General features: G+C 38.8%; 1 protein-coding gene across 12 annotated transcripts in view; it reads left to right on the top strand.

Annotated features, from left to right (window-relative positions):
• Eif4g3 (eukaryotic translation initiation factor 4 gamma 3) overlaps positions 1–26,019 on the top strand; it is a 212,997-nt gene that overhangs the window by 171,067 nt on the left and 15,911 nt on the right. For all 12 annotated transcript variants that reach the window (XM_048350401.1, XM_048350398.1, XM_048350400.1 and 9 more), the window contains 8 exons: positions 713–806; positions 3,579–3,696; positions 4,767–4,987; positions 5,799–5,917; positions 10,885–11,057; positions 16,525–16,650; positions 17,644–17,725; positions 21,458–21,556. In XM_048350401.1, the coding sequence (XP_048206358.1) occupies positions 713–806; positions 3,579–3,696; positions 4,767–4,987; positions 5,799–5,917; positions 10,885–11,057; positions 16,525–16,650; positions 17,644–17,725; positions 21,458–21,556 (1,032 nt within the window). The remainder of the gene's footprint in view (positions 1–712; positions 807–3,578; positions 3,697–4,766; positions 4,988–5,798; positions 5,918–10,884; positions 11,058–16,524; positions 16,651–17,643; positions 17,726–21,457; positions 21,557–26,019) is intronic.

The raw sequence follows: 26,019 nt of genomic DNA, 5'->3' as shown, positions 1-26,019 counted from the left end.
AAACACTAATCATACTTGTTAATTAGGAGAGATTTGTGTGAAAGCATGTTACATATCAAGAGAGCATATTATTGTTACAATATAGAATACTTTTGCTACCAAAAACCCACTACATTCCAGCTTTTGTATTTGGTAGTAACATGCATTGCAATTCATTTCTCCTAAAATTGTGCTTGCAAGTTAAATGTGAAAGATACCAAGCACTGGAGAGAGTATAGTATTGTACTCTTATCTCTCCTTATGCCTCTGGTGCTTGCGCCTCCTTAGATTCTCATATTCTACCCCTACTTTTAGTCCCAACTGGAAATTTTGTGTTTACTTATCTTTGATGATAATGTGATGAAATTTGTGAATTTTTTTAATGTTTTAATGTTAAATTATTTTTTAATACATTCCTTTTTTCCTTAAAGAACTGGGCATTATTATGCAAGCAAAATCATTACAAATTTGCTTAATTCAGTTGACAAACTAATAAACCACCCTAAATAAAGAAACCTACCCAATCTAAATATATTCTGACCAGTGCCTTCAGACCACATTTTGTGGAACTGAGTCCACACAAGTTCTTTACTGTTACTGTGATCCACTCATTTCGTAAACAGTCATTCCAAACAAATCTGTCACGAAATAGCATCTACTGCACTGAAGAAGAAAACAGAACTAGTCTTCTAGCATGTGTCCTGTAAATGACTTGCAGACTCTTTTGTTACAGCCCACAATTGATGAGAAAATTCAGCTGGTACCTAAAGCACAGCTGGGCAGCTGGGGGAAAGGCAGCAGCGGTGGAGCGAAGGCAAGCGAAACTGGTATGTATGGTTATTGTCCTTCCCTTGCCTTGCCACTGTGGTCTGTTACAGTTCTCCGATGTATTTATCATTTCTTCGTGTTAGACACATTCAGAAGCCTTTCTAGTGAGTATTTTGAAATATTTACTATTGTTAGCCATCATTTCCCCGCTGTATTATAGAATACTAGAAGTTGTCCCATCTGTGAGGTTTAGGTGTCCTTTACATTCTTTGATTGTTGTTCACAAAGCCAACCTAGGTAGACAAAATTATTTGACCTCCTAGTTAAAAGGGAAACTAATGAAAGTGAAGAATGTTAGCTTTTTTTTTTTTTGTATCAGGCTTGAACTCAGGGCCTTGCATTCTACCAAGGGAGCCATGCTCTCAGCACATTTTTACTTTAGTTAAAGTATCTGATAAAGTATCACACTTTTCCCAGGCCAGTGTCCAACCCACAGTCCTCTTACTTTAGTTGAGATAACATGACTGTACTACCACGCCAAGCTCATTTATTGAAGGCGTGCTAACTTTTCGTCTAGGTTGGCATTAAATCACCATCCTCCCCATCTTTGGGTCTGTCTGTCTAAGTAGCTGGTTATAGACCCTGAGCCACTAGATCACTCAGTATTTTTTTTAAATATGTTTTTAGTACTAGAGTTTGAGCTCAGTGTTAGGCAAGCACTGTACCACTTGATCTACTTACCAGCTCACATTCCATTGACATACATATGTATGTATGTATAATGGATTGACTTTTTTTTCTTTTTTTTTTTGGCCAGTCCTGGGCCTTGAACTCAGGGCCTGGGCACTGTCCCTGGCTTCCTTTTGCTCAAGGCTAGCACTCTGCCACTTGAGCCACAGCGCCACTTCTGGCTGTTTTCTATATATGTGGTGCTGAGGAATCGAACCTAGGGCTTCATGTATACAAGGCAAGCACTCTTGCCACTAGGCCATATTCTCAGCCCTGGATTGGCTTTTTTTGAGGTAGCATTTCACTTTCCACCCTGGCCAGCCTGGACTGTGATACTCCTACTTGTGTGCTTTCCTGGAATAATCTAACAATAATCTCAATACATAAAATCATTTTGTGTCTGTGACTTGTTAAAATATAAAGAATTAGACTGAAACTCTTCTCAGAATCCTTATTAAAAAATCAGATTACCACATACAGTAGTACAGTAATTACAGGACTTCTAGCTGAGATATAGCTCAGTGGTATTGTTTGCCAAATATGCACAAAGCCTTCAGTTAGATCCCAAGCACCTAGATAAAAAGTCAGATTTTGAAAATGTTAACCTTCAAAAGACTAAAAGTGAACTGTTACAACCGTGTCTTTATGGCTAAAGAAATTAATTGGAAAAAAAGGAGTCTAAACCCCAGTACTACCAAAAAAAAAGGTGGGGGGAGGAAGGAAGGAAGGCTTCCATTTTAAACTGCTCATATTAATCCTAAGAAATTTAAGAGCTGTCAGTCAGTGGCTCATGCTTGTAATTCTAATTAGTCAGAAGGCTGAGATCTAAGAATCATCTGTTGAAGGCAGCCTGGGCAAAAATGTCTGAGAGACACTTAGTTGCAATTAACCATCAAAAAGCTGGAGTGGAGCTGTGGCTCAAGTGACAAATCACTAGCCTTGAGCACAAAAGCTCAGAGACGATACTCAGGCTCTTGAGTTCAAGCCCAGGACCAGCCAAAAAGAGGAAAGAAATTCCTTAAATTTTCAAATTTTTTATTCATTTAAAAATACATTCGTATATAATTTTACACAAATGATATAACATTTATATTGGTGACCTTTGTACAGTATTGTAGTTCATTTTGATCTGCCTCCCTATTTACTATACACTACTCAGAATAATATTTATGTTTGTTTTGTACCCATCCTGGGGTTTGAGCACAGGGCCTTGGCACTGTCCCTGAGCATTTTTGCTCAAGGCTAGTGCTCTACCATGTGAGCCACAGCTCCACTTTCTTTTTTGGGGGGAGGGGGCATTTTGCTTAATTGGAAATGAGCTGGACAGTGGTGGCATACACCTGTAATCCTAGATATTCAAGATGTTTGAGTTCTGAGGATCACGGTTCAAAGCCAACCTGAGCAGAAAAGTCCCCATGAGACTCTTACCTGTAATTGGCCACTCAAAAACTAGAAGTGGAGCTGTGGCTCAAAGTGGTTGAGTGCTAGCTTTAAGCAAAAGAGCTTAGCAACAGCACCCAGACCCTGAGTTTAAGCCCCACAACCAACAAAAAAGAAAACAGAAAAAGTCCCACAGATAATGGGTTTCATTTTAACCTGGGCAAGCGTCAAACTGTGGTCCTCAATTCTCAACCTCCTAATTAGCTAGGATTACAGGCATGAGCCACTGGCCCTTGGCTTATACATGTTTTTAAAGGCACAAATTATAACAAACAAAGACTTCTAATTTTTTTTAAACAAAATCCCTCTAATCCTTACTTCTCAGAATGTGGTTAGTGGAGCAGGAGGTTAGCTTAACTGAAATTGTTAGAAAACTTAGGTATGAGAGCCAACTCCTGTAGTTCCCAGCCACTGTGGAGCCTGAAGTAGGAGGATCACCTGAGCCCAGGAATTCTAGCCAACCTGCCCAATATAGTAAGAACCATCACAGACATAAAATAAAATATAATAAAATATAAAAGAGATTCCTAGTCAAAGGAAGGAAGGATCAAAGAATCCTAGGTTGGGGCCTAACCCAGGGTGGCAGCCAGTAAATGACTTTGTCTGTCATGTAATCATCTGATTTTTTTTTTTCTTTCTCAATTCTTCAACACGTGTTCCAGATGCCTTACGGTCAGGTGCTTCCAGTTTAAATAGATTCTCTGCTCTGCAACCTCCAGCACCATCGGGGTCCCCGTCAACTACACCTTTAGAGTTTGATCCCCGAAGGACATTAACCAGGTGAGAATCATATTTTTCATGTTTACTCCAGGCCATTCTGCTTGCCAGCATGTATGTGTGTCTTATCTCCCACACACGTAGATCCTGATGCTACTAATGCTTTGCATTCATTCCTTCCATCTTCAAAATTGATTTCTTCCCTTTAATTCTCATGGTAGGAGCATAATTGGATGTTGTGTATGGGATGTGAGGGAGGGAAGGGTAGGTTATTTGACAATTATTTTTTTTCTTAAGAAAGCCAAGCCTTGCCCATAGAATTCTTAATCATTTTCCTCAAGTTGTTGAGATTGTCTTTGCCTGTTCTGTCTTCCTACTCATGCCTTTTTTTCTTGTTGGCTTTCTTTTTATATTAATACATATTAATAGTACAGAAAAATTGGATTCATTGTACCCTTTACATAGGGTATATCCTACTTTTGTTTTTGTAGGATTGATACAGACAGGTATTCTCTGAGCTGGTTTACATAGAATAAGGATCTGTAGCACAATAATAGAATATAGTTTAGGAGCAATGGGATTTGAACTCAGGCCCTTGGCTTGCTACACAGGCTTTACAAACTGAAGTAAGGAATTAGCAATACTGTCTATTTTCTTTTTTTGGCAATACTCGGGTATGAACAAAGGACCCCACTCTCACTAGACATACTTGCTTGGTTGGTACTCTGACACTTGAGCCATGCCTATAGTTCTGTTATTTACTAATTATTTTGAAGATGGAATCTCAGACTTTTCTGCCTCAGCTAGCTTTAAGTTAGGATCCTCTAGTTCTCAATTTTCTGGAGTAGCTAGGGTTATAGGTATGAGCCACTGGTGCCTGGTAGTAGTCTTCTTTTAATCACTAGAACAAAAGTTTAAAACATCATAATAAATATTTCCTTTAGAGTATATAAATACCTTTTTATATTAATACTATGTTATAATATTAAATATTATGCTAATACTTTGAAATGGAATTACTACCTCATATCTAAAGTGTCTTCTGAAAATTATTTGGCATACTTTTAGTGTTATGTCATGTGGATGCAAAGGGGATAATGTTTATTTTGAAAAGTGTCCTTTTGTCTTTTAAGTCGTGGAAGCATGGGCAGGGAGAAGAATGACAAGCCCCCGCCATCTACGACATCTCGTCCGAACACATTCATGAGAGGCGGCAGCAGTAAAGATCTGTTAGACAATCAGTCTCAAGAAGAACAGCGGAGAGAGATGCTGGAAACTGTGAAACAGCTGACAGGAGGCGTGGGCATAGAGAGGAGCAGCACTGAGGCTGAGAAGGGCAAAACTGGGGAGCCAGGTAAAGGCTGCTGATACTTGCCTTTGAACTCAGGGCCTGAAGCCACTATGCCACTTAAGCCATACCGCTAGCCTTCTTTGCCCTAGTTTTTGCCCTCAAGTTTTTGCCTGGCCTTAAATCACAATCCTCCTACCTATACCTCCTGCACCATAATAGGCAGCTTGTTCGTTGGTATAGGGTCTTGTGAACTTTTTCCCTGGATTGACCTCAAATTATGATCCTTCCCATCTCTCCTTCTGGAGTCCCTAGGATTAGAGATGTGTGCCATTATGCTCAGAAAGCTGAGAGGCTTTTAATGGAGAATTAGCCTAGCATGGTAGTACATGCCTGCAGTTCCAACTTCTTGAGAGGCAGATTAAGAAAATAGCAGTTCAAGACCAACCCAGGCAAAAACTTACAGAAACCAAAACAAGCCAATGCATGTCTCTAATCTCAGCTACACTGGAGACCTTGGTAGGAAGATCACAATCTGTGGTGTGCTCCAGGCAAAAAAACTAATAAAGACCTTGAGAGAGAGAGAGAGAGAGACGGACAGAAAGACTCTCTTTATAAGGGCTTATCATGTTCTAATTCTTAATTGCTGTTATAGATTATGAAGCTAGAATTGTTGGTATAGATTATTAAGTTATTTAATACATATTTATTCTAAAATGTCTTATGCCTTTACACATCTTGTTTTGTCAAACTTAGGAAATATCTGCACTAGATTTAAAATAAGTTACAGCACATACAATTATTAATCATAACAGTCACACCATTTTTAAATTTTTATCATGTTTATTTTCTCTTTTTTTTTTTTTAATCTCACTAGTAATGAAACCAGAAATTTCAGCAATGCCAGCCCCTGACAAGTCTACATTGTCAGAAGAGGAGATGGAGAGAAAGTCCAGATCTATCATTGATGAATTTCTACACATTAATGATTTTAAGGTAAATGATATTGGAGGGAGGGAGAAAAGAAGACAACAATACAGATAATTTTGTAGCAGAGAAACATAAATATATTTGTTCTGGTGTGAATCCAGTTTCATTATGAACTAAAAAGACCAAGATTGAGTAACTTAAGTCCTATATAGTTTAGTTTTGCTTAACTGATATATTTCTTGTCTTTCTTTTTTTGCCAGTCCTGGGCTAGAACTTAGGGCCTGGGCGCTCTCTCTGAGCTTTTTGCTCAGGATTAACACTCTACCACTTGAGCCACAGTGCCACTTCCGGCCTTCTCTGTTTATATGGTACTGGGGAATTAAACCCAGGACTTCATGCATGCTAGGCAAACACTCTATCACTAAGCCACATTCCCAACCTCTGATATATTTCTCAACAATCTTTTAAGTTGACACTAGAATTCACAAATTGAGTTGTGGGAGAGAGTGTGAAGTGTGGCTGGTGTCACTTTTCCTTTTATTTCATACATGGGAAATTGAAGCACAGGACAAGAGTAATAATACAGTGTCAGACAGCCTAAATGAGACATTTCAAGATATGTCTTTGTGTTACCCCTTCTCATTCTTAATTGTAAGTGACTTAGACTTCCACCTGTCTTGAGTCCAGTCTAGTAGCAGAAACACACAGTAAATAGGTAACTCCACAAACTAAACTGTAGAATTATAGAAAGATATATAATAGAATATAGTTAACTGATCTGGGGTCAAGAAATCCTTGTTATCTTTTTAAGTGTCTTACCTATATAGATATCTATATAAAAAATATTTGCTAGGGGCTGGGAATATGGCCCAGTGGCAAGCGTGCTTGCTACAGACACATGAAGCCCTGTGTTCCATTCCTCAGCACCACATATATAGAAAACAGCCAGAAGTGGCGCTGTGGCTCAAGTGGTAGAGTGCTAGCCTTGAGTAAAAAGAAGCCAGGGACAGTGCTCAGGCCCTGAGTCCAAGGCCCAGGACTGGCAAAAAAATTAAAATAAAATAAACAAATATATATATATATATATATGCACTAGATATGTTAGTGTCTTTTGCTTTGGCATTATATTAAAAGCTATTTCAATATAGTTTTTCTCAATAGTCCAAACATTATCTGCTTTTTGTTCACAGAAATCACCAGATTTATCTATAGCCTGTTGAACTCTCTAAGACTCTAAAATTATTCAGAATTCAATAGAAGAAAAAAATTGATGATCAGTAAAGTATATAGAAGTGCTTCACAACAAGCCAGGTGCAAGTGGCTCACAATTGTAATCCTAGCTACTCAGAAGGCTGAGATCTGATAGTCAGCCCAGGCAGAAAAGTCTGATCTCCAAAAAGCCAGAAGTGAAGCTAGCTAGCTAACATTGAGCAAAATAAAGCTCAAGGAGGATGTCTGAGACCTGAATTGAAGATGAGAATGGGTACCACTAAACAAATAAGTGCTTTACAGAAAGAAACCTTTGGAAATGCAGCTAAACAAGCAATCATTAACTTTAAGGAGCCAAAGAATAAACAGGATATTGTAATTCAGTAATTCATTAGCTAACTTCCTAGAATATGAGTCAACAACACAGCCTTTTTTTTATGACAGCCTTTTTTGTTTTTGTCTCAGAAGTAGATAAATATGAAAGCAAAAGACCTATGAAAATGAAAACCAGGGACATTAAGAAAGAAAGCAATGGACATTGGCTTCAGAAATAATTTGAAGAATTTACTTAGGCTGGACCATTTAAGCTACAACTACACTTCTGGCTTTTTGCTGATGAGTTGGAAGAGTCTCCAAGGACTTTTCTACCCAGACTGACATCAAACTATGATCCTTAGAGCTCAGCTTCCTGAGTTAATGAGATTATAGGCATGAGCCACTGGCACCTAATTTTTGGTTTTTTTATTTTGGCAGCAGTGGAGTTTGAACTTGCTAGGCAGGATTTCAAGCCATGGTCCCAGCCCTCTTTTTCTTTATATTAAGTGTAACTAACATCTATATCGACCTACATTTTACTCAGCATTATTAAACCAGCAGCAACTTAAATTTTCAAAATGTTTTATTCTTGGAGCTTTCTGCTGACTTGATCAGGAGTAAAAAAAAATTTTCAGTCCAAAGTAACACTCTTTATTGATTTTGCTGGTTATAAAACTAATCTGGGGGGGCTGGGGATATGGCCTAGTGGCAAAGAGTGCTTACCTCGTATACCTGAAGCCCTGGGTTCAATTCCCCAGCACCACATATACAGAAAATGGCCAGAAGTGGTGCTGTGGCTCAAGTGGCAGAGTGCTAGCCTTGAGCAAAAAGAAGCCAGGGACAGTACTCAGGCCCGAGTCCAAGCCCCAGGACTGGAAAAAAAAATTTTTTTTAAATAAAAATAAAAAAAACTAATCTGGGACTGGGAGTGTGGCTTAGTGGTAGAGTGCTTGCCTGCTATGCCTGAAGCCCTGGATTTAATTTCTTAGTACTACATAAATAGAAAAAGCTGGAAGTGGTGCTGTGGCTCAGATGATAGAGCATTAGCCTTGAGCAAAAGGAGGACTGGCAAAAAAAGATAGATAGATACATAGATAGATAGATATAGAGATTACTTTTTGGGGGGGATGGGAGCTGCCCTGGGACTTGAACTCTGGGCCTGGACACTGCCCCTGAGCTTCTTTTGCTCAAGGCTAGTAATACTCTACCAATTGAGTCACAGTGCCACTTGTGGGTTTTTCTGTTTGTGTGGTACTGAGGAATTGAACCCAGAGCTTCGTACATGGTAGGCAAGCACTCCGCCACTAAGCCACATTCCCGGCCTGTAGTCTGTATTTTTTTTTTTATGTTTCCTATTTTTTTAATTTATTAATTAAATTTTGTTGACAAGGTATTGTGCAAAAGGGGTACAGTTACATAATAGGGCAGTGAGTACATTTCTTGTGCTATCTTACACCCTCGTTTTTCTTTCCCTTCCCTAGATCAGGTAGGCATATATACAGTACCCAGTGTACTAAAAACATATACAGTAGCCACGTGGCATACGCCAAAGAAAATTCACCTACAACTTTAACTATAACATCAACAATAGAGTTTGCTTATCCTTGTCTTATATGATCATACATATATAGCTTTTGAGCTATTGTGATCCACTGAGAGGTCTATTTTAGACCTTTTTATGTTTAGTAGTTGTTTGGTTTTAGTTACATAATGTAAAGTCGCTGACCTACACCTGTGAGAAATGCCATTTGACAAGAAGTGAAGTTTTTTGTTTCGCAGACCTGGTCTCTAGTGTTGTTCCCCCCACCCCCCACCCCCACCCCACCACCTTAACAGTCATATATCAAGGAGATCATGCCCTTTTGTTTTCTGTGTTCTAGGCTTGTCTCGCTCAACATTATTTGTTCAAGTTCTGACCATTTCCCTGTGAATACCAGTATTTTATCGTTTCTAATCGCTATGTAGTGTTCCATTGTGTATAGGTACCACATTTTTTGGATCCATTCATCTGTAGAGGGGCATGGCATCTGCGTTGTTTCCATATTTTGGCTATTGTGAATTGTGCAGCGATAAACATGGATGTGCAGATGTCTTTTTGATATCCTGAGACCTGTTGTTTAGGATAGATACCTATGAGTGGTATGGCTGTGTCATAGGGTAGGTCTATGTTGAGTTTTTTTGAGGAACCTCCATAATGTTCTCCAAAGTGGTTGTACTAATTTGCACTTCCACCAACAATGGAGAAGGGTTCCTCTTTCCCCGAATCCCCTCCAGTATTTGTTGTTGCCTGAGTTCAGAGTATAGGCCATTCTAACTGGAGTGAGGTAGTATCTCAGGGTTGTTTTCATTTGCATTTCCTTTACTGCCAGGGATGTTGAACATTTCCTCATATGTTTCTTTGCCATTTTTATCTCTTCTCCTGTGAAGTCTTTCTTTAGCTCCTTTGCCCATTTAGTAATTCGTTTACTGGGCTTGGAGGGGGTTAGCTTTTTGAGTTCTCTGTAGATGACGGATATTAGGCCTTTGTCTGTTGCTGTGCTGGTGAAGATCCTTTCCCATATGGTTGGCTGTCTTTCTAGTTTGGTGGCTATGTCTTCAGCTGTGCAGAAACTTTTTATTTTGTAGTAGTCCCATTTGTTGAGATTCTCCCCTATATGTTGTGCCCCTGGGATTCTATTCAGGAAGTTCCTTCCCTATAAATTCTAGTGTCTTTCCTACTCAATCCTGTAATCTGTATTTTTTAAAAGCATATTATACTGGGGCTGGGAATATGGCCTAGTGGCAAGAGTGCTTGCCCTGTATACATGAAGCCCTGGGTTCAATTCCTTAGCACCACATATATAGGCCAGAAGTGGCACTGTGGCTCAAGTGGCAGAGTGCTAGCCTTGAGCAAAAAGAAGCCAGGGACAGTGCTCAGGTCCTGAGTCCAAGCCCCAGGACTGCCCCCCCCCAAAAAAAAAACATATTATACTAAAATGTGAATGAGGCTGGGGATATAGCCTAGTGGCAAGAGTGCCTGCCTCGGATACACGAGGCCCTAGGTTCGATTCCCCAGCACCACATATGCAGAAAACAGCCAGAAGTGGCGCTGTGGCTCAAGTGGCAGAGTGCTAGCCTTGAGCGGGAAGAAGCCAGGGACAGTGCTCAGGCCCTGAGTCCAAGGCCCAGGACTGGCCAAAAAAAAAAAAAAATGTGAATGAAGAAAGTCAGTCTCCTGTCACCTCACCTGTCATAAGAATGGTTCCCAACATATAGAAATTACTAATTTTCCGTTTTTACTATAAATTATACAGTGGATTTCATTCTGAAATATATAATCTATATATATGATATATAATGAACTTTGATCAAACTCATATCCTTTATTACTCTTTGATATTACTCTTTTCTCCCTCTTTTTTTTTTTTTACAGTTTTTACTGGGTTTCATTATGTTACCTAAGTACAAGATTTTAAAATTATCTTCACAGCAGATTTTTGAGCAAGCCATTTATGTGTTGTTTGAAACAGGAAGCTATGCAGTGTGTAGAAGAGCTGAACGCGCAGGGCCTGCTACATGTTTTCGTCAGAGTAGGAGTGGAGTCCACCCTGGAAAGGAGCCAGATCACCAGGGATCACATGGGCCAATTACTCTATCAGCTGGTACAGTCTGAAAAACTCAGCAAACTGGACTTTTTCAAAGGGTTAGTAGCCTCATGAATTGCATTCAGTTACTGGGCTCTTGGGTAACAATTTTTCTACAGATGAAAATTTTGTCTACTATGATATATTGATATGATGTAACTATATATTGATGATATGTTGATTGATGAAATGTCATTTCATGTATTACACTAGGTTATACAGATTATCTGCTCATTTCCTTTGTGTAAATTCTTGGATCTACATCATAATGTCTGTAATTCAACAGATTTTAGTCTCAGGCTAACACTGAATACTAAACCAATTCATTTTAATGTAAACTTGAATGTTTCTTGAAGGAAAAAAAGAAAAAGCTTTGTTGGGGGGGATGTGTTGGCACACAGCTCTTAAGTCCAGCTACCCACAGAGGTTTTAACTCCACGCTGCCTGATGAAGTCAGCAAGAGAGTATCTGGAAAACAAACTGAAATCTAAAAGACCCTGGATGTGAATGGAGTGTTAGAATTTGCAGCCCTGAGTTCAATTATGAATTGCCTATATATTCTCTCGCTGCCAAGAGTTGTGTTCCCAACAGTAATTTCAAGCCCCTAGTATTTGCAATTGTGATAACATTTTTTAAAGCCATTACTGGGGCTTGAACTCAGGGCCTAGACATTGTCCTTGCACTTCTTTGCTTAAAGCTACCCTAACACTTAAGCCACAGCTCTCCTTCCAGTTTGGGTTGTTAGTTTTTTTTTTTAATGGTTATTATAAGGTGATGTACAGAGGGGTTTCCGTTTCCTAAGCCACGTAATGAGTACATTTCTTTTTAGACAATGTCTCCCTTCCTTTACTCTCTTACAGTTTTTCCCTCAGACTGCCCCCCCCCCCCCATTTCCAGCTCTTCTGGCATCTAATTGGAGATGAGCATCTCATGGACTTTCCTGTACAGGCTTGCTTTGAACCATGATCCTTAGAGCTCAGCTTTCCTGTGTGGATAGGATTACAGCCATGAACCACCAGCACCCAGCATTTGGAATAACTTTAATATTGATATATCAATATGCATTTTACTCAGATATAATGGTAAATTCCCCAAGAATATTATAGGAATGAGAAAGCTAAGTTACCACTTACTATGTTCTATCTCTCCTAGAAATACTCAATGGTTTGTTCTTATATAGAAAGATCTAAAAAAATTATAGTGTATTTCATTGACTGTGGTTGAACTTGAGGTACTAGCTTAGTTTCTAGGACTTCTCAGACAGCTGCATTTTCCTGTGTGTGATTTCCTAAAGATAAATGTTAGCAATCCAGACATCCTTAGTGACTACACTTCCCTTGATGGTGGTGCTGTTGCTATTTCAGTAAGTACAGAACCTTGACTTTTAATTTAAACTGTAAATAAAATAAATACAATTATTTCATCACTTTTCATTCCTGTTTCCTGTTATAAAGAAGTGACTAAGCCTAGCTTTTCATATAAGTTAGATTTAACTGGCCATCTTTAAACTATTATTTTTAGTTGTATTATTTCTTCCTGTAGATGCCTGACAATCTAGCATCTGCTTTTTCCTAAATGGAAACAAAGAGAATAACCCCTTGTCATTATACATCAAAAGCCTTTTGGCAAGTATATTAGAATTTCTCAATCCCCCGGTAAATCCTGAGTTTATTTTTTGCAGAGCTGGGAGTCAAACCAAGGCCTTGCACATGCTAAGCAAGTACTGAGCTCCGCCATGGCCCCTGAGTTTTATATAGGTGACACTATCAAAGAAGGCTAATTCATTGGAGCAACAAAATCTCCCAGCACTCTCGGTGTTGCATGATATACAGGAGAAGAGCACCCCAAATAAGGTCCTTACATGATTCTACTTCTGAGTTACCTGCTTTTTTTTTTTTTCCAAATTTTTATTATCAAACTGATGTACAGAGAGGTTACAGTTTCATACGTTAGGCATTGGATACATTTCTTGTACTGTTTGTTACCTTGTCTGAGTTACCTGCTTTGTGGCAATTGGGGAAGCCTTTCTACCCAGCTTCCCAAGCCAGCAGTGGCTCTGGGAAGCAAGGAAAGCAGAACGTCTCTACACACTTGGTCCTTAATAACCTTCCATTCCCTCCCTCCATGGCATGTATTGCTACAGTATGAAAAAGTGGACAGAAAGTTCAAATAGGCTTTGTAAATAAAGCTTGGGTTCTTTGGAGTTTTCCTCCAAGATGCTCTATCAGTCAGCTATGAACATTAGTTTTCCTGTATAAAAGCCCCATAAAGATAACGTCAAGCCATCTGGATTAGTTATTTTTCTCATTGCGATCACAAAATACCTGGCATATGTTTTGAAGCCATGGTAATTTCAGGTTCAAGAGCAGGAACTTTACTTAAGTCTGTATGTACTTATTTCATTTCACTTAGCATAATGTCCTTCAGTTAATCCACATTGTCTGAAATGATAGAATTAGTATCTTTTAAAAATTGAGTTCTGTATCCTAGCTATTCGCAATATTACTGCAATAAACATTCCTTTGATATACTGATTTCTTTTCCTTTGGATATATACCCAACAGAGGGACTCTATTATTGTTTTTCATAATAGTTGTACTAATTTACACCCCTACCAGCAATGGACAAGCATATTCTCTTATCTAAATTCTCATTAGCACTGAAGCAGGTGAGAAGTGATATCACATTGTGGTTTTAATTTGCATTTTCCCAATAGTGCATATCTTTTATGTCCTTGGTTAGATTTATGCCTAAATATTTTTGTGTTGGTGCTCTTGTTAACATTTTCTTAATTTTTGGCTAATTTCTCATTAGCACATGGAAACAATGGATTCTTATATGTGCAATCTAGTGGATATCAGGAGGCAAGGGGATGGTGGAGCTCATTCAATCTGAGGAAGTTAAGCATTGTGCAAGGTAGAGTTCTGGCAGTGTAGTAGTACAAAGATAAATACCTGGAGTTTCTGCGTACCTAGGGTGTTTATTCTCATAATGCCAAAGAATGAATGGCAGCAAAGTAAAACAGGCTCTACTGGGAGCCGCTATCAGCAGGAGAGCTGAAGGTGAATGGAGAGAGTTACTGATGATAAATATGATTGAAGCACTTTATATGTGTATATGAAAGTCCAGTAGTGAAACCCATTGACATTGTTTACAGAAGGAAGGTGAGTGAATAAAGGAGACAGAGAGAGTGGTTGGTGAGGCACTTTGAATGAGGAACGATAAAACCATGTTTGTATGCTAGTAAATTTAATTATAATGGTCATACAACTGGGAATGTGTCTTACTTATAGAGTACTTATCTAGCATGCATGAAGCTCCACATAAACAGAAAAAGCTGGAAATGGTGCTGTGGCTCAATTGGTAGAGTGCTAACCTTGAGCAAAAGAAACTCAGGGACAGTGCCTAGCCCCTGAGTTCAATCCCCAGGACTGGCAAAACAAACAAACTAAAAATCGTACTGGCCAAAAACATTTTTTTTGGTAAAAAATCAAAATAAACTTGGCGTAGTTCAAAGCAGGCAAGCAGAAAGGCAGAAGTATAGTAGATGTGGATGCTTGGGGAGAGAGACAACAAAATGGTTTTTATCATCAGTAGAGATTTGACCAATTGAGGTATGTGTTTGTGTATGTGTTTGTTCATGCATGCATGCGCATATGTGCATGTTTACAAATTAGTGCTCAGGTTTGAACTCAAAGCTTGGGCACCATCCCTGAACTTTTGCCCTCAATGCTAGCTCTCTACTACTTGAGCCTCAGCTCAAGTTCATGGTTAGTTGGAGATAAGAGACTCACAGACTTCCCTGCCTAAGCTGGCTTCAAACCCTGATCCTCAGATCCCAGCCTCCTTCTCCTCCTAGGATTACAGGAGTGAGCCACCAGCACCCGGTACCACTTGTGTTTTTTAAAACTGTCTCATGATGAGCTGAACTTCCTGACCAAGAAGTAGAAAACCGAATCAAGAGTATGCGTATCATTTATTAGTAACATGAGGTGAAAATAATGGATACTCTTCTGGAAGATCAGCAGTGTAAAAACGTCAGATATTTTCTTGGGCATATTATATAGTTTAATCTGTGCTGACAGTGCACCGACAGAAACTGGCAGAATCAAGTGATTAACTCAGAATCCTGGAGAGCAGCCAGATTGTGTTCCATCAGTGGCACATAACAGCTGAAAGCATGCACATAATAAGAGAACAGTCAAGTGTGTTGTATAGCAAGTATATGTCAAATAATTGTATGGTATAAGGATGGAAAGTTGACTTTAAGGACTCATGAAATCCAAAGTTCAATAATAGTAGCTCCAAAGAGACCTCCATCCCATAGGGGGAGCCCTTTTGAAGTGAAAAATCTTAATGACATGTGGACCTCTGAGTTGAGTTGGCATACTCTGGATAGAATGTTCAGTTGAAGTAGGAAAGCATACACTTCACAAATGTGGAGCTTTAAAAGGTTGCAAATACAGATATAACTTGTTCTTGGGCCCTTTGTTCTACCTCCCTTATCCAGTGACTTGCAGTTATGCACATGTCTCTCACCTCAGTTTTTATGCTATCTTTGTTTGTTTATGCCTGTTGTAGGGCTGGAACTCAGCTTGTGTGCTGTCCCTGAGCTTTTTCGCTCAAGGCTAGTGTATTCTGCTACTTTGAGCCACAGCACCACTTCTGGTTTTCTGGTCGTTAATTGGAGTTAAGAGTCTCACAGACTTTCATACCCATGCCAGCTTTGAATGGTGATCCTCAATCTTAGCCTCCTGAGTAGCTAGGTTTACAGGTGTGAGCCACCAACATTTTTTAATGTTATATATCAAAATAATGAAAGTATAAAAATTAAATATTAAAAACTATTATCTATGATTTTCAACAAAACTATGCTCACCTTTTGTGTCTGATTCTTTCAAGTTTTTTTTTTGTTGTTGTTGTTTTCGTCCATACTCATGTTTGAGCTCATGGTCTCCCCTCCAGCCTTGGTTTTTTTCTTTGTTTGTTTGGGTGGTTGGTTTTAGGTGCCTAGCTTGAAACTTGTCATCCTTCTGCCTTAGCCTTCCATGTGGTTAGGAATAGTACTGCTTTTGTTTTATATTGAATTCCTATTTATTTTATTTTGCTTTCTTTCATTTACTTAACAAATGTTTATGTTTCCTAGCACAAAAACATTAGCTTTTCTTTCAAGGTACAGTAGTTTGTAACTTGTAACAGTTAAGGTAATATTAGTAATGCCAGATGGTCAGTCATCCAACTCTCATTATCCGTCCTCTAGGGAATAGAAGCTTGTCTTTTTTGTGTGTTTTTTTTTCCCTCTCCATGTCTGGCCTGCATTGTAGTACACGTTTGACAAGCTTGGAGACTGTGGTGTTCATACACTAGTTTAAGCTCTTTGAAAATGTCAGGTTGTTTTGCCAGACAAATGGTTTGCCTATAAAATAGCAGGTACTTCATAATGAGTTTTCTGAGTGACTGATCTTTGGTTTCTATTTAGTTTTAACTTTAATTATATTTGCATTGCATTTTCTTGTTCATTTTCAGTTTTTCAGAAACCTTGGAATTGGCAGATGACATGGCCATTGATATTCCTCATATTTGGCTGTACCTTGCTGAACTGGTGACCCCCATGTTAAAAGACGGAGGAATCTCCATGAGAGAACTTATCATGTAAGTTGTACTTACCTGCTGGCTTTCTAGCTTAAGTGCTGTCCAGTTTGTGCTTCTAGAATTCTGAGTCAGCAGCCTGTGGCTCAGGATATCTCTTTGAAAATGTTACATTGTATTACATCTGTGTTGGAGACATCTAAGAAACTATGGTCCTGTGGTCTGTCAAGGATAGCCATGATTGTTGGTATAGTTCCGGAGTCATGTGACTTAATATGAATCTGCCTTTTGTGTTACTCATTGTCAAATTTTCACATCATAGTTTGTCAGGCTGTCACATCTGCTCGTGGTTATAAAAAAAGAATTCCTAGATTAGATATGTGAGGAATCAGTGTTGTATTTTATAGACCTGTACTTAGGTTCTTCACAATACTGGTGATTTCTCCCAAACCTACTTGTATAGAGCGTGTGTGTGTGTGTGTGTGTGTGTGTGTGTGTGTGTATTCCTCCTCCTCCTTAGAGATTAATAGTCACATTATGGAACATTGAAGACTATGATACTCCTATAGTAAAACCAGCCACTAAGAAAAATGTAGCCTTAGCTGAATTAACACTCAGTAGAAGTTTTTTTTTGAAGAATTATTGATATTATTTCACAGTTTAGGAAAATACTGATTTAGACTATGAAAAGAAACACAAATGATGCTTTTTTTTTTTTTTACTTCATCCATATCCTAAAAAGTCCTTTTTTTCCTTAAAAGCACTCTACAACTCTGTTATTTAAGACTTCTAAATGAGACTGATCTTGGTGTTGCTACTTCCTATCACTGGAGTGGTTAAATCTTTCTTTAAAAACCTACTTCTCCACAAAGCCTAAGGTGACCCTAAACTCTCTGAACTCCTACTAAACAGGGCTTTGAGAGCTTGTCCTGAAGATTTGGCTTGCCCAGTATTATTTACTTGCATAATAGTCTGCTAGGCACATGTTGTTAAACTGCTTGTCCAAAAGAGAGAATTTGGTCAGAAGTACTTAATCACTGCTCCTGTCTTTTTCAGAGAATTTAGCAAACCTTTACTTCCTGTTGGAAGAGCTGGGGTATTGCTTTCTGAAATATTGCACCTTCTATGCAAACAAATGGTGAGTTTTAACTGAGTATCAGACTCAAGGCACCTCAGAAATATCATTGGTCTTGATCTCGGGTCTTTCTGTGATCCTCCTATGTCTTGGTATGCAAGTAGTTTATTTCCTTTTAGCTTTTGAAGATAGTGAGGTCTCTGACTCAGTCTCATTTTCTTCAGAAGTGTTATTTGTCGTGTTTACTAATAGCTTCAGAACGATTTGTCCAATCTCAACTAGATTTGATGTAGTTCTAAATATTGTTGTAGGTAGGTAATTTTTTCTTTCTTGGAAGAAAATTGTTACATTATTACTTAGTAATAGAATTCAGTGAAACCTTACACCTATAAATCCTAGATATTCTTCTTCTTTTTTTTTGCCAGTCCTGGGCCTTGGACTCAGGGCCTGAGCTGTCCCTGGCTTCCTTTTGCTCAAGGCTAGCACTCTGCCACTTGAGCCACGTCTGGCCATTTTCTATATCTGTGGTGCTGGGGAATCGAATCAAGGGCTTTCATGTATACGAGGCAAGCTCTCTTGCCACTAGGCCATATTCCCAGCCCCTAATCCTAGATATTCAAAAGGCTGAGATGTGAGGATTGCAGTTTGAAGTCAACCCAGGGAGTAAAGTCCTTGTGAGATTCTTACCTCCAATTAACCACTCAAAAACTGTGGCTCAAAGTGGTAGATCACTAATAGTGCTGTCCCTGAGCTCTTTAGGGACAGCACCCAGGCCCTGAGTTAATTCCTACAACCATCCATCCAAAAAAAAAAAAAAAAAAGACTTCAATGAAACTGTTTCGGAGTAAGATTAATTTTTTTATTGTTGACTCAGATGCTAATCTGATTAGAAATTGGTACAAATAATTCTGTAGGTTGGGGAATTTCTAATGTTAAACTCAATTTAGTTAAATATCTATTCATTTAAATATTTCTGGGAAGACAAGTCCTAGGCTCTCAATCTAAAAAAGCAACTTAAACCTTCAGGAATTTGAGCTGGGATATAGCTTAGTAATAAAATGCTTGCCTAGTAAGTACAGTGTGCTGGGTTTGATTCCCAGTACCAAAAAACAACAAATATATAATTAAAAAAAAAACCTTCAGCAGTTTATTGAATAGAGGGAGACAGACAAATCTAAACCATTTCAAGTGTGGGGAAGCATGACATCACAAAGATATGAAATGTCTAAGAAAGAGGAGTCAAAATAAAATGGAATTAGTATGCAATTAGTGAAGATTCTGGAGGGATCTTACCATCTCAAGCCTGAGCCAAAGATAATGAGTGATAGATTGCAGAGTTTGAAAAACATTTATTTAAAAAAAGAAAAATAAACTGGTAAGTGTTTGATTTGTCATTTGAACCTATAGAAATCCTTTTTTTTTTTGCCAGTCCTGGGGCTTGAACTCAGGGCCTGAGCGCTGTCCCTGGCTTCTTTTTGCTCAAGGCTAGCTCTCTGCCACTTGAGCCACAGCGCCACCAACATATGTGATGCTAGGGAATCAAACCCAGGGCTTCATGTATGCGAGGCAAACACTCTACCATTAGGCCGTATTCCCAGTCCCGGAATGGTATACAGTCTTCTGTATGCCATTTGTGTAATAGTTATTCATACATAGACTAAATGACCTGGTTTTATTGATTATCCATTTGTTGATAATATTGTTTGCTTAAAAGCAAAGTAGTAGACCTTTGTTGTCTTAGGAATATGGTCTCAAGGCAACCACCATTGAAAAAACACTTAGGATGCATCCCTATTTATGTACATTGTACTTGCAGTAGGTGCAAGGAACCATAGCTTGAAACTACATGGATGAAGCACAAAAATAACTCTTGTGTTCTCTGATAGTGCTGAACAAAAACTAGATCATAGTTCACACTTTGTATCTTGAATACTTCTAGAACTACCCTACTTCCACTAAAGTCATGCTAAACTTAAATTAAGCTCCTCCTCTTTGGCTTGGAAGGATTTGACATAACTCTTATCTTACTTTCTGGGCACCATATATGCTTTGGGGGAGCCATACAGTATTTTCACATAATTAACAACTTGGTCCTAAGAACTTCTCCACATCAACTGAGCTACCTGCACTTTTTCAGAATCACATGTAGTTAGTCCACAGATAAGATGGGTTTGTTATACAGTATTTATTGAATTGTAATTTTTTTAATTGTCCATTTGTTTTGTTTTTGTTTGGTAGTACTTAAGTTTGAACCCAGGGCCTTGTACTTCCTAGTCGGTGTGATAGTCTGCCAGATGAACCAAATTCCCAGACCTTTTTTTTGTCTTTAGTAATTTTTTTGATTAGGCCTTGAATTTGTGCCTTTGACTATAATCCTCCTATCTAGGGCCTCCCACTTAACAGATGGCAAGCATACATCACCACATCCACCTGTTGGTTGAGATGGTTTATCCCTCCCTTTTTTTACTTGCACTGCCCTGGAACCACAGTCCTTATCTCTACCTCCCAAGTAGCTTGGATTACAAGCGTGGGTCATACGTCTGGTTGAGCCCTAGTTTTTTTTTTTTGGTTTTTTGTTTTGTTTTTTTTGCCAGTCCTGGGCCTTGGACTCAGGGCCTGAGCACTGTCCCTGGCTTCTTTTTGCTCAAGGCTAGCACTCTGCCACTTGAGCCACAGCGCCACTTCTGGCCGTTTTCTATATATGTGGTGCTGGGGAATCGAACCCAGGGCTTCATATATATAAGGCAGGCACTCTTGCCACTAGGCCATATTCCCAGCCCCCCTAGTTTTTGTGTGTGTGTATTTTTTGCTAGTCTTGGGCCTAGAACTCGGGGCCTGAGTACTGTTGCTGGCTTCTTTTTGCTCAAGGTTAGAACTCTTACCTCTTGAGCCACAGTGCCACTTCTAGCTTTTCTATATAGGTGGTGCTGAGGATCGAACTCAGGGCTTCATATATACAAAGCAAGTACTCTACCACTAGGCCATATCCCCAGCCCCTGAGCCCTAGTTTTTAAGTTCAAATTTGCGTTTCTTTTCCACTCAAATTTATTTAGTACTTAAAACTCACACTTAACTGATTTTTGAAACAAATCATATTCCCACTTGTAAGTACAAACAATTTCTCTTAGAGTATAATGTATGAGCCTTTTTGAAATAACATCTTCTTAAATGACAGGCATAAGCCTCAAACTCTGGCATTTTCCATCATCAGTGTGCCTTTGATCAGGCAGTGGAGTTGCACCTCCTCCTGTTTTTCTAGCTCACAGCTGTTCTTTTCTACCATTTGTTGGATTCAAGCTTTGTTCTGGCTCCAGAAATAGTCCTCATGTCTGGTTCAGGAACAGTTGTGTAAGCATTCTTGTATCAGAAGTATAAATGTGATTTACTGTGAAGAATGATTCCAATGTGATTTGTGAATGGCTTTAACAGACAGTACAGATTAAGAGTTATCCAGGAAAAGGATACTGATGAATTATAAAGTCTGAGTGTTTGGATGCTTTTGGGTGATTATCCTTAATAATCCCAAATATCAACTTGCTGTTTCCCAGATTAGTCATCTGATAAATAAGTTTTTGATTCATAAGGAGCTATATACTTTAATCATTGCCATTAAATTTATATACATTCAAGCAAGACATGAATATTTACTTTCCTCGAAAAATGAGTCCTAAGAGATTGACATATCAGTAAGGAATCAAATTGATCTTCAGTCCTTAGGGTTCTACTTTTTTTTACTTGAAACAGCCTTTTTTCTTCTTACCATGTAGAAGCTAATACACTGAATCTCTATTTTAGAGCCATAAGAAAGTAGGAGCCTTATGGAGAGAGGCTGATCTTAGCTGGAAGGACTTTTTGCCAGACGGAGAAGATGTACATAATTTTCTCTTGGAGCAGGTGAGTAAGAACACAGGTCATGTCTTTCTGTTTGTACTTGTAGAGGAAATGAAGGTGGCTTTGTCACCTTCTGGTCATCAAAACCAGGAAAGTTGTGAGAGTATAGCTCAGTGGTGCACTGAGTGTGTATCATCATTATCATTATCGCCATCGTCATTAGATCAGAATAAGAAGCTTAGTCAAGATATTATTTTAAGGCCACTATAATTATCCAGTCATTGATGAAAGGTTAAAAATAAGAGAAAAATTATAAGACTTAGCCACACTTGACAAACTTTCCATAAACCAGAAGTGAAGTTGGTAAGTAAAGTAGGGGTAAAAGTAAAGCTGCAAGTGTTCTGAGCCCTGGATATGAAAGTAAGCATAAATCAGCCAGAAGTTACTCCGCTAAGTAGTGGGAACTAGAATTCCTCTTAGGAGGTAGAGGACCGAAGATAAGCTTACTGTTCAAAACTCCACAGATAATACTTTCAAGAACCCTGTACCTGAACCATTGCTAGCTTACCTACTGACTTGGTAACTACATCTAGAATCCTGTAAGGCAGAAGCCCTCAAGATGTATGAATCTGGCCCTAAAGAAAGGATTGTATGGTGTGAAGTAGAAGCAACTATAAAATTCTGTTAGACCGAGGAATGACAGAGAAATAGCTTCTCTGGATGATCTTGCAAATCAGAATCTTAGAACTCTGTAAGAAGTTGGGCATGGTGTTACATACCTGGGAGGCTCAGACAGGAGGATAATGAGTTTGAGGCCACCATGGACTATGTGTCTGGACCCTGTCTCCAAAAATAATGAGATGATTTGATGAATGGCTCAAGTGGTCCAGTGCCTGCCTACCCAAAACTCCTGAGTTCATACTCCTGTACACACACACACACACACACACACACACACACACACACACACACACACACACACACACACACACACACACACACCTAAAGCTAAATCAGGCAATAACATTAAAGCTCAAGTGGTCCAGTGCCTGCCTACCCAAAACTCCTGAGTTCATACTCCTGTAATACACACACACACACACACACACACACCCCTAAAGCTAAATCAGGTAACATTAAAGAGGGGAAAAATTGTTTTAAAAAATCTAGAAGTTACCTATGAGTGAATATGTTGCACTGGGCATGACAGTACATGCCAGCACCTCAGGATATTAACATAGGAAGATCACTTTGGCCCAAGAGTTTAAGGCCAGCCTGGGCAGCATAGCAAGTTTTTTGTTGTTGTTGTTGTTGTTGTTTTGTTTGTTTTGTTTTACCATTCCTGGGGCTTGAACCCAGGGCCTGAACCGTCCTTGGCTTCTTTTTGCTCAAAGCTAGCACTCTACCGCTTGAGCCACTACACCACTTCTGGCTTTTTGTATATATGCGGTGCTGAGGAACCGAACCCAGGACTTCACACATACGAGGCGAGCACTCTACCACTAGGCCATATTCCCAGCCCAGCATAGCAAGTTTTAATCTCAAAATCAAGCAGTAAAAAGCAATTAACTGCATCAAACTAAGATATAAACTATTGAAGCTAACTCAAGATGAGGTAGATAGCCAGACTATCTAGTTAAAAGTGTTTGTGGCTTAGTGGTAGAATGCTTGCCTAACACTCATGAAGCCCTGAGTTTAATTCCTCCGTACCACATAAACAGAAAAAGCTGGAAGTGGTGCTATGGCTCGAGTAGCAGAGTGCTAGCCATGAGCAAAAGAAGCTCAGGAACAGTGCCCAGGCCCCTGAGTTCAAGCCCTAGAACTGGCAGAAGTGTTCCCACAAACTAGGTGCCCTGGCTCACACCTATAATCCTCGCTGCTCAGGAGACTGAGATCTAAGGATTGCAGTACAAAACTAGCCTGGGCAGGAAACTCGGTGATACTCTTATCTCCAATAAACTCAAAAAAGCCAGAAGTTGCGTTGTGGCACAAGTGGTAGAGCACTTTTATCCTTGAGTTCAAGCCCCAGGACCAGCCAAAAATAAAAAATAAAAAAGTGTTCTCACAAAGAAAACTCCAAGACCTGAAGTTTCACTGGTCATTTCTACAAGCAGTTAAAGAGCAAATATTGCTAATTCAAGGAAAGAATACTATACCAATTCTTCCAGAAAATTGGAGAGGCTTCCCAGATCCTTCTGAGACTCTCATAGGTCTTCTACCAGCACCAGACAAAAATGGCTCAAGAAAACTTCATCAACATTCTTCATTTATGTAAATAAAGCTTTCTCAACAAAATGCTCACAAAATTAGATCCAATAATATATAGAATAAGTAGACAACAAAGGAACATCACAGAAATGTATGGTTGGTTTAATATTCAAAAATCAATATGTGGGTGATAGTGGAGTGGCTCAACTAGTTCAAGGCTGTCTCAAAAGTTCAAGGCTGTGAGTTCAGTACTTCCATAGATGTAAGTAGAGATATAGGTATAGATGCTCCAAAATCAGCCCTTCCACTGAAACAGTTGTTGAATTGGCAAGATGTATTAGAACCAACTGTTTTGGGACTGTGAAATCCACTGAAGCACATTTCTTTTTTTATGAGAAAAGAATCTGGTGAATTTTGACATTTTGCAGTTCCCTGGCAGGCAGCCAGCAATGTCTATACATTGTGTACAGTGTACTTTGCTGCTACCAGGTTAAACAGTAAGGACTTTGTCCTTCAGTGATTAAATTGTGTATTTTTATCTACCTGGCAAATGACTGAAGGGCACAGTGCAGGCACTGGTCATTGTTAACACCTTTCATACTAAAGAAGCTGTCCAGTCTACATTTATCAAAGCATTTAAGAGAATAAAACTTTTCTTCCCTGTCTCCACTTTCTGTTCTTTTCTCTTTCCCTCTATTTCTTATTGGATTCCCACACTAAGAACCTCAGTAAGCTACTATGTAGATAAGAAGAATTCAGAGATTTCAGTGACTACACATAGCAATGACTTTTAATCCTTGAAAAATAGTTTGTTGACATGTCAAAAAACAAATTACTGTACCCCTCAACAAGCAACATTAGCACTCTGGGACAGGAATAGAATCTGATGGCCAGTGTTAACAATTCCATATTCACACTAATTTTGAACCAAAAATTCTAAGCAAATTCTAAGTTGCTCAGAGGTAAAGCATATGTACAACAGTCACGAGCCCTAGCTTCATCTTCATTGTCACATATACCCAAAACAATTCTGAAGCGTAACAAAGAATCAGGAAGAATGGCTCATTCACAAGGGAAAAGAAAAACAAACAAACAAAAACCTTACATTTACAGATAATATTCCTGGGGAAAGTACAAACGGGGTGTGTGTATGTGTGTGTGTGTGTGTGTATATTAGATAAAAGACTTTCCTGTCTTAAATATGCTCAAATTACTGATGGAAACCATGGACAAAGAACTAAAGAAAACTCTAGAGAATTATTTATGAACAAATACAGAATAGAATATCAATAAACAATTGCAAGATGAAAGCAAATAGAAATTCTGAAGCTAAAAAGTTATAATAGATAAAATGAAAGTTAAGTAGAAAGTGCAACAACTGATTTAAGCAGCAGAAGAAAGATTCAACAAACTTGAAGATAGGGCAATTGAAGTTGCTCTATCTGAGGAACGGGGAAAAAAAAGAATCAAGAATAATGGATAGAACCTATAGCATACTGTCAAGCATACCAACCTATACATTAGGTAATATTAGAAGAGAAGGGCAAATATTTGAAGAAATATGGCTGAAAACTTCCAGATTTAACTAAAGAAATGAATCTACACATCCAGGGATCTCAGTGAACTTCAAAGAGAATAATCTCAAAAGAAAGCCACACCGAAGCATATGTAATGAAACTTTCCAAAAGTCAAGACAATGAGAAAACAGCAAGCTAGAAGTGATTCTTGCCAGGCATGATGGCGAATTCCTGTCATCGCAGCTACTCAGGAGGCAGAGGTAGGAAGATCTGTGGGCCAACGCAGTCTTAGCAGTAGCACCAGACCCTATCTGAAAAACACACTAGCAAGCACAAGGCCCTGAATTCAGTCTCTCTACTGTCTACCCCCCAACAAAAGTTGACAAAGGTGTGTTTTCACAGGAAAGCAATCTTCAGGAAGATTTAACTTCCAGTTTCTTATCAGAAACCTTCCAAGTGTTGTTCAAAGCAGATGTGTATGTATGGAAGCACTGTGATGAAACCCTTTTTTATTTTATAATCAGTGCTAATTATTGAATGTCACAAGATGTGGTATGATGTGTTTCCTTTTCTGGTTCAAGACCAGGACTCGAATTCAGTACCTGACTCTTTTACTCATTGGCTAGTGCTTTAGCAAATGAGCCACACCTCCAACCCCAAAATGATATATTTAAAGGACTGAAAGAAACTACAAAGCAATAATTCTGTGTCTGGCAAAATGTCTTTTGAGTAATGAAGTAAAAAATAATGCATGTTTAAAAGTTAAGTGCGTTTATTCCAACAGACTTGCCAATAATAACC

Source organism: Perognathus longimembris, chromosome 7 (genome assembly GCF_023159225.1).
Source record: "Perognathus longimembris pacificus isolate PPM17 chromosome 7, ASM2315922v1, whole genome shotgun sequence".
In the NCBI taxonomy this organism is placed as follows: domain Eukaryota; kingdom Metazoa; phylum Chordata; class Mammalia; order Rodentia; family Heteromyidae; genus Perognathus; species Perognathus longimembris.
The sequence above is the reverse complement of the archived record's forward strand: the minus strand, read 5'-3'. Positions and strand labels throughout refer to the sequence as shown.